The following is a 9,475-nucleotide window of genomic DNA, read 5'->3' on the forward strand; positions in this document are numbered from 1 at the left end:
TAGTCTTGAACTATTGACCTCAAGTGATCCACCTGCCTTGGCCTCCCAAAGTGCTGAGACTACAGGCATGAGCCATTGTGGCTGGCCATAAATACATTTTTTAAAAGTAATTTCTGCTTGTCGATGTCAAATGATATAAAATTTGACTTAATTTTTTTTTTTTTTTTTTTTTTTTTTTGAGACGGAGTTTCGCTCTTGTTACCCAGGCTGGAGTGCAATGGCACAATCTCGGCTCACCGCAACCTCCGCCTCCCGGGTTCAGGCAATTCTCCTGCCTCAGCCTCCTGAGTCGCTGGGATTACAGGCACACGCCACCATGCCCAGCTAATTTTTTGTATTTTTAGTAGAGACGGGGTTTCACCATGTTGACCAGGATGGTCTCGATCTCTTGACCTCGTGATCCACCCGCCTCGGCCTCCCAAAGTGCTGGGATTACAGGCTTGAGCCACCGCGCCCAGCCAATTTGACTTAATTTAATGTTTGTTTTTTGTTGCTATAAAGGTGAATATGCAGTTTGATATTATAAATAGAAAGAGCTTTTTTGTGTGTGTTCTATAAACATTCCTCCCTTAAATCCTCCTGTGGAAAAACATCCAGCTCTGTAGTCAGTGGCACTGCACCCTAGAAAAATGGTGAAGGGAAAGTCTTCAGGAGGATGGGACATTTCTGAACCCTTAGAGTTTCCACCTGCTTAGTGGGTCACTTTGAAAAGTGAAAGGGAGGGAATCAGGTACCCCTTTCCCAACAACTAGTTTTCCATAGGTATATATGCATACACAGAGTGAGAGAATTTCAATAGGTATATAAATTTATATATGTCAGATATATATATATACACACACACACACATACATATCCCTGACTTTACATACAATGTATAGTTATTATAAATCAGGGACTTTTAAGATAAATATAATATTTAAATCTCTTTTGCTGACTTTTAATAACATGGGGAAAAAAAACCTGTGTTTCAAGATGTGAAATTGGAGACTGGTTTTCCATTTCTTCAGCTCCTAATAAGCACTAAGAAGCAATTTGCATCAATTCACCACCTACTCCTTGGCATCCCCAATCCCTCCAGCAGTTATTGCGAAGGTGGCTTCATTTTCAGGCATCTCAGGACTAACAGAATACAAGGGAACAGAAGTTTATAAAAAGCTCTATTTCTATAAATACTATATTCATGTCACAGGCATTATGCTCCCATCAGTCTGAGTCTCCAGAGACATCTCAGAGTTGCTACAACCAAATGTGGCCTACAGAACTTACCCACAAGTATTTTTAACCCTCACAAACATTCACTGAGCAACTTCTATATATGAAGTTTTGAATCTCAAGAAAAATTACCCCAAACTTGGAAACAGGCAAAAGGATAACTGAGTGTTCTTTTTTTTTTCTTTAAGATCGTTTTGCTCTTGTTGCCCAAGCTGGAGTGCAGTGGTGCGATCCTGGCTCACTGCAACCTCCACCTCCTGGGTTCAAGTGATTCTCTTGCCTCAGCCTCCCAAGTAGCTGGGATTACAGGTGCGTGCCACCATGCCCAGCTGATTTTTTGCATTTTTTGTAGAAATGGGGTTTCACTGTGTTAGCCAGGCTGGTCTCGAATTCCTGACCTCAGGTGATCCACCCGCCTTGGCCTCCCAAATGCTGAGATTACAGGCATGAGCCACTGCGTCTGGCCTTGGGTATTCTTTTAGAATAGTGTCAGGCATTGTATAGCAGCCCTTTAGGGACTTATCTGATTCTATAGGGGTATGCACCTTTCTCATCACTAAACTAACATAGGAGCAAACTTTTTTTTTCTTTCAAAATTGGATGTCAACGTAGGAGCAAACTTTAAAAGACTTTGAAATAAATGAAAAGATTACATAGGTTGTCTAGCACATCTCGCAGGTTATCCAGTTCTATGAGGGTTGTATGCTTTCCATTGTCTTTGATCTATTTTATAACTCCTTAAGTTGTAGAAAACTATGAGTAATGCGAATTATTCTTGTCCAGAGAGATGTAAATCGTGTAAGGTGGAATGGAATGGATTATTTTCCTATAGATACTGACCCATTTTTGATCAATTTATATTTCATTTTGTTAGAGTAGGTAGTTAGGCAGACATGAGCAGGGTAGGAGAGCCCTGCACCCCACCAAGAATGTAATGCAACCATCAGGTGATGGTCAGGTGGTTGTTAAACTGTCTCTTTAATAGGCCAGGCACGGTGGCTCACGCCTGTAATCCCAGCACTTCCGGAGGCTGAGGCGGGTGGATCACTTCAGGTCAGAAGTTTGAGACCAGCCTGGCCAACATGGTGAAACCTCATCTTTACTAAAAATACAAAAAAATTAGCCAGGAATAGTGGTGGTGTGCCTGTAGCCCCAGCTACTTGGGAGGCAGGAGAATCACTTGAACCCAGGAGATGGAGGTTGCAGTGAGCGGAGATTGAGTCACTGCACTCCAGCCTGGGCAAAGGAGCGAGACTCCATCTCAAAAAAAAAAAAAAAAAATTATTTCAGTATTCCTTTGATTGATTACAATGTCCATTTGAATCATTGGTTTCCTCCTTAATTAACGGGTTGAGCCAGGTGCGGTGGCTCATGCCTGTAATCCCAGCACTTTGGGAGGCCGAGGCGGGTGGATCAGGAGGTCAAGAGATCGAGACCATCCTGGTCAGCATGGTGAAACCCCGTCTCTACTAAAAATACAAAAAATCAGCTGGGCATGGTGGCGCCTGCCTGTAATCCCAGCTACTCGGGAGGCTGAGGAAGGAGAATTGCCTGAACCCAGGAGATGGAGGTTGCGGTGAGCCGAGATCGCGCCATTGCACTCCAGCCTGGGCAACAAGAACGAAACTCCGTCTCAAAAAAAAAAAAAGAAAAAAGAAAAAAAAAATTAACGGGTTGAATAAAATCTTTGATACATGTTCATTTTATATTTACTTGCAGGAAAGTCAAGTTTTAATTAAAAAAATCATACTTTCGCATGTACCAGACTCTATAGATTGTACAAAAGAGAAAGAATCCTTACTCTTAAGAAGTCTAATAGGTGAGCTATGACATCTGACAAGATGGAACCATTTAGTTCTACAAAGTACATTTGTTTTTTGGGGGCAGTATTTTTTTGAGACAGAGTCTCTTTCTGTCACCCAGGCTGGAGTGCACAATCTCAGCTCACAGCAACCTCCCCTTAGCAGGTTCAAAAGATTCTCCCACCTCAGCCTCCTGAGTAGTTGGGATTACAGGTGCCTGTCACCATGCCTGGCTAATTTTTGTATTTTTAGTAGAGACGGCGTTTCACCATGTTGGCCAGGCTGGTCTTGAACTCCTGACCTCAGCCTCCCAAAGTGCTGGGATTACAGACAAGAGCCACTGCGCCCGGCCCAACAAAGTACATCTGTTGTAAATTTCTAGAGATTGCCAAAGCTCCATAAAACATAGCATTTATATACGTATTATAATCTTCAACAGAGACAGATGGTGAAAAGCAAAATGGTCTGAACAAAAACCATCTTAGATAGATGGGGAACTGATTATTTAATATTTATTTAATGACAATACATAATAGGTACTACTGTGATTCATTGCAAACACCAGATTAAGAGCTCATCTAATTTTTAGGGGGCAGCTTTTTCCTCTCTAGGGTAGTGTTTCTGCAAATCTTTGCTTTGTGGCTTGGAGTTGATTAGTCACAAATATGACACATCTACCGTGTCCCAGGAACTGAGAATACAATGGTGAGGAAGCAAACCCTTAGGATTTCTGTCTAGCGGGGATGATGTATGTTATACAAATCGTTACCAATAAAATAAATGTAAGTTCCCTAAGGGCATGAACTTGTCTTTTTGTTTTGTTCATTGCTTTATCCTAAGAACCTAGAATAGCTAATATGTAGTAGGTTTCTCTGTAAAAATTTATTAAATCTGTAATAATTTTTTTTTTTTAATTTTGTATCTTTTATTTTTTTGAGACAGAGTTTTGCTCTGTTGCCCAGGCTGGAGTGCAGTGGCACAGTCTCCACTCACTGCAACCTCTGCCTCCTGGAGTCAAGCAATTCTCCCACCTCAGCCTCTGGAGCAGCTGGAATTACAGGCACCCACCACCACGCCCAGATAATTTGTTGTATTTTAGTAGAGACGGGGTTTCACCATGTTGCCCAGGCTGGTCTCGAACTCCTGACCTCGGGATCTGCCTGCCTCTGCCTCCTAAAGTGCTGGGATTACAGGCGTGAGCCACCCTGCCTGGCCTAATTTTTATATTTTTAGTAGAGAGAGCATCTCACCATGTTGGCCAGGCTGGTCTCTAACTCCTGACCTCAGGTAATCTGCCCGCCTTGGCCTCCTAAAGTGTTGGGATTACAGGTGTGAGCCACTGCATCCAGCCAAAATCTGTAATTCTTTTTTTTTTTTTTTTTTTGAGACAGAGTCTCACTCTGTCTCCAGGCTGGAGTGGTGCAGTGGCATGATCTTGGCTCACTGCAACTTCCAACTTCCTAGTTGAAGCAATTCTCCTGCCTTAGCCTCCTGAGTAGCTGGGATTACAGGCATACCAGCTAATTTTTGTATTTTTAGTAGAGACAGGGTTTCACCGTGTTGACCAGGATGGTCTCAATCTCCTGACTTCGTGATCTGCCTGCCTCAGCCTCCCAAAGTGCTAGGATTACACGTGTGAGCCACCACACCCAGCCCCAAATCTGCAATTCTTAATTAAACAAGTAAAGTGCTGAGAAAGAATATAGGGTATAAGATTCTGGGTAGCCTAGACTGTAAGGGCTAAGGAAAGTTTCCCTGAGAAATTGATGTTTAAACTGAAACCTGAAAAGCAAATAGAGTTAGCTTACCAAAAAGAAAGGAGATATATTTCCATTCTTGATACTTACCCTGCACTTACCACACTTTAATTGGAATTGATGATTTCATTATCTAGGTGTATGCTTTTCAGGGACCAAGTCTATGTGTCAACAGAATCTCTGAATCCCTATTACCAAGCACACAGTAGGGACTTCCCAATAAGCTGAACATTTTTTGAGAAGGAAATTCAAACACACAGCATCTGCCAGTAATAATTACAGCATTGCAGGAGATGCAATTGTGTTTAATACCATATGCACGAGAATCTGATGAGGAGGCCGGGTGTGATGGCTCACATCTATAGTCCCAGCACTTTGGGAGGCCAAGGCGGGAGGATCCCTTGAGCCTAGGAGTTTAAGACCAGCTTGGGCAACATGGCAAAGCCCCGTCTCCGCGCGCACGCGCGCGCGCGCGCGCACACACACACACACACACACACACACACAATAAAAAAAATTTACCTGTCATAAATCTTGGCAATTCTGAGTTCTCCTCTTCCCTTTCGCAAGCTTATTCTTGTTGTTGAAGCATGAGCTAGAATGTGTCCCCCAATAGGTTTTTTGGGATCTGCCTGAAAGCTGAATTAATAAAACACCTTTTTATGTTTCATTATATGGACTATATATGGCAATATCTGCAATTCAAGGCAACCTTTCTGTGGTGGGTATCAGTAGTTAGAGTAAGTGTATATTCTAAACAAGCAAAGGCTTGTTCATAAACTATGGAGTGGGGTGAGTTTTCGAGTTGCTATATACCCCATTTAGTCTAGGCTTCTGAGGGCCCTATTTTATTATTCTTGTTTATATTTTGTTTGACTTTTTAAAATGAGATTACTGGCCGGTTGCAGTGGCTTGTGCCTATAATCTCAATACTTTGGGAGGCCGAGGTGGGCAAATCACTGAGGTCAGTTTGAGACTACCCTGAACAACATGGCAAAACCCTGTCCCTACTAAAAATACAAAAATTAGCTGGGTGTGGTGGCATGTGCCTAGTGCTTGTAATGTAGTAGTGCCTCCTCAGCTACTCAGGAGGCTGAGGCAGGAGAATTGTTTGAACCCAAGAGGCAGAGGCTGCAGTGAGCCGAGATCAGCTACTGCACTCTAGCCTGGGCAACAGGGCAAGACTCCGTCTCAAAAAAAAAAAAAAAGAAGCTTTTTCTTATTTATTAACTGTATACTGAAATCCTTCATGAGAATAATCTTGGCAATATCTTTCTCTTTGTCATTGATGCCCAAAGTTTCTTTTACTAAATCAAAATATTGGTATGATGGCAAGAAGTCCAAGTTTCTTTTTTGTTTGTTTATTTTCTTTGAGATGGAGTTTCACTCTTGTTGCCCAAGCTGGAGTGCAATGGTGCAATCTTGGCTCATTGCTATCTCCACCTTCCAGGTTCAAGTGATTCTCCTGCCTCAGCCACCTGAGTCACTGGGATTACAGGCGCGTACCACCATGCCTGGCTAATTTTTTGTATTTTTAGTAGAAAAGGGGTTTCACCATGTTAGCCAGGCTGTCTTGAACGCCTGACCTCAGGTGATCTGCCCGCCTCAGCCTCCCAAAGTGCTGGGATTACAAGTGTGAGCCACTGTGCCCAGCCCAGATTCTGGCTTTTTAGCCATATGACTTGAAGCAAATTGTTTAACCACTCTAAATCTCTGCTCCTTCTTTTCTTTTTTCTAGATGGTATCTTTCTGTTGCCCAGTCTGGAGTTCAGTGCCAGGATCTCAGCTCACTGCAGGCTTGGCCTCCCAGATTCAAGAAATTCTCCTGCCTCAGCCTCTGGAGCAGCTGGGACTACAGGTACCCTCCACCACGCCTGGCTAGTTTTTGTATTTTTAGTACAGACATGGATTCACCAAGTTGGTCAGGCTGCTCTTGAACTCCTGATCTCAAGTGATCTGCCCACCTCGGCCTCCCAAATGCTGGGATTACAGGTGTGAGCCACTGCTCCTGACCTGATTCTTCTTCTTTTTTTTTTTTGAGACAGAGCCGTGCTTTGTCATCCAGGCTGGAGTGCACTGGTGCGACCTTAGCTCACTGCAACTTCTGCCCCCTGAGTTCAAGAAATTCTCCCTGCCTCAGCCTCCCAAATAGCTGGGATTACGGGCACCTGCCACCAAACCCAGATAATTCTTTTATATTTAGGAGAGTAGAGGTTTCACCATGTCGGCCAGGCTGGTCTCAAACTTCTGACCTGAGGTGATCCACCTGCCTTGGTGTCCCAAAGTGCTGGAATTACAGGCATGAGCCACTGTGCCCAGCCTTGCTTCTTTGTTTTTAATAGGGGATAATAGCTATACCTATGGATATAAATCTCTGCTCCTTCTTTTCTTTTTTCTAGATGGTATCTTTTCTAGGTGGTATCACACAATGGATAGTTGTGAAAATAAAATGAAATAATTCAGTTAAGGCGTAAGTCCGGTGACTACAATTATTATTATTTACCAGCTTTCCTAATCCTGACTTAAACATTTATTACCTATATTACCTTGGGCTAGTTACTTACCCTTTCTCAATTTCTTTCACTATAAAATGGGAGTAAAAAAAACCTTACCTCTTAGGGTTTTTTGAGAATTCAAGATATATTGAATCTGTTTTTTTTGGTTTTTTTGAGACAGAGTCTCACTCTCTGTCACCCAGGCTAGAGTGCAGTGGCAGAATCTTGGCTTATTGCAACCTCCACCTCCCAGGCTCAAGCGATTCTCTTGCCTCAGCCTCCTGAGTAGCCAGGATTGTAGGTGTGCGCCACCACACCCAGCTAATTTTTTTATATTTTTAGGAGAGATGGAGTTTCACTATGTTGGCCAGGCTGGTCTCAAACTCCTGTCCTCAAATGATCCGCCTGTCTCGGCTTCCCAAAGTGCTGAATTACAGGTGTGAGCCGCTGCACCTGGCCTGAATCTTGAATATTATACATACAAGCCTCCTATGTGCCAGGAACTGTACCTGTTCATTTACATACATTAGTTCTACCCTTATGACAATCTTGGCATATAAGAAATCCTATAAAAGATAATTATTGGCTGGGCACAGTGGCTCACACCTGTAATCCCAGGACTTGGGAGACCAAGGTGGGCAGATCACTTATTTGATCCCTTGGAGGCCCATGAGTTTGAGATTAGCCTGGGCAACATGATGAAACCCTGTCTACAAAAAATACAAAAATTAGCCAGGTATGGTGGCACATGCCTGGTTCTGTGGTATCCTGGGGGCTGAGGTGGGAGGATCACTTGAGCCTGGGAGGTCAAGGCTGCAGTGAGCTAAGATCATGCCACTGCACTCCAGCCTGGGCAATACAGACCCTATCTCAAAAACTAAACTAAAATAATAAATAGGATAACTATTATTATTTATCTAAACAATTCAGCTAAAACAGTCACTCTGTCAGTAAAAAGTAGACCAAGAGAATTTTCTTAAAGTTTCTTTGAACTTCCTCTTACAGCAGTTATAACCAAGTCTTGAGGTGAAGTACAAGAAGGTGTAATAGCATTCCACATTCTTTTAGAGGGCTTTAATTTTCTTCTATTTCTGACCAAGCTTCAGAAAACCACCCACAACCCTCCTTAAGCCTATCATCTTATTTCCTCTTCTTTTATATTTTCTTCTCCTCTTCTTTACTCCTTTTGTCAAAGAACTGGGGAGTATGGTAAGGAGGAGGAAGAGATGAGAGTGGATATTAGGAATAAAGAGGATATGAGAATATTTCACTTCTCCCCCTCTTGTTGAACAGGATATGGCGTATTATGTTGTTGAGGGTAAGACCCAAAACAGCCTGACTTTGCAATGTCAAATTAGGATGCTGGAGTCATGAAATAGATATAGAGTTATGGTATAGGATGGGAAGGATGGTACAGTGAGGTTCAAATAGCATCAACTTCGATGTAAAGGATACCAGGGTTCAAATCCTGGCTCCCACATTTTTAAATTCTGGGATTGGGCAAGCACTAAGTATTCTGAGTCTCTGTTTCCACCTTTATAAATTAGGAATAATCATCATGCCTATCTCTTTTTTTTTTCTTTTGAGACAGAGTCTCACTCTGTCACCCGGACTGCAACCTCCACCTCAGCCTCCTGAGTAGCTGGGATTATAGGTGTACGCCACCACACTCAAGTAATTTTTTTGTATTTTTAGTAGAGACGGGGTTTCACCATGTTGGTCAGGCTGGTCTGGAATTCCTGACCTCATGATCTGCATGCCTCGGCCTCCCAAAGTGCTGGGATTACAGTTGTGAGCCACCATGCCTGGCAGGGAAGGCTTTGAGATTTTGGGAATATGGGGTAAGGGGAATACCACCAACAGAGAAGAATTTTGAAGAAAGAGAAGAGATGGTTAAAAAAAAGGGTATGCTTAAGAAGTTTTGTTAAGTAATTATTCCCTCTGTCTGCTCCCAAAATATGGAGAAAAATATATACTTCTTTCAATATTTTAAAGATGGGATTCTGGGTTCTTTCTTTTTTTTTTTTTTTGAGACGGAGTTTCACTCATGTTACCCAGGCTGGAGTGCAATGGCGCGATCTCGGCTCACCGCAACCTCCGCCTCCTGGGTTCAGGCAATTCTCCTGCCTCAGCCTCCTGAGTAGCTGGGATTACAGGCACGCACCACCATGCCCAGCTAATTTTTTGTATTTTTAGTAGAGACGGG

The 9,475-nt window shown here is 42.8% G+C and overlaps 1 protein-coding gene across 1 annotated transcript in view; it reads right to left on the minus strand.

The window, feature by feature from the left end:
• Positions 1 to 467: 467 nt before the first annotated feature.
• The window catches only part of DMC1 (DNA meiotic recombinase 1), a 41,962-nt gene continuing 32,954 nt past the window's right edge, over positions 468 to 9,475 (minus strand). The window contains exons 12-13 of the mRNA XM_032266623.1: positions 5,297 to 5,413; positions 468 to 1,122 (exon numbers count right to left, since the gene is read on the minus strand). Of these exons, the coding sequence (XP_032122514.1) occupies positions 1,053 to 1,122; positions 5,297 to 5,413 (187 nt within the window). The 3' untranslated portion in view covers positions 468 to 1,052. The remainder of the gene's footprint in view (positions 1,123 to 5,296; positions 5,414 to 9,475) is intronic.

Source organism: Sapajus apella, unplaced genomic scaffold (genome assembly GCF_009761245.1).
Source record: "Sapajus apella isolate SASKATOON/1434 unplaced genomic scaffold, GSC_monkey_1.0 scaffold160, whole genome shotgun sequence".
NCBI classification, from domain to species: domain Eukaryota; kingdom Metazoa; phylum Chordata; class Mammalia; order Primates; family Cebidae; genus Sapajus; species Sapajus apella.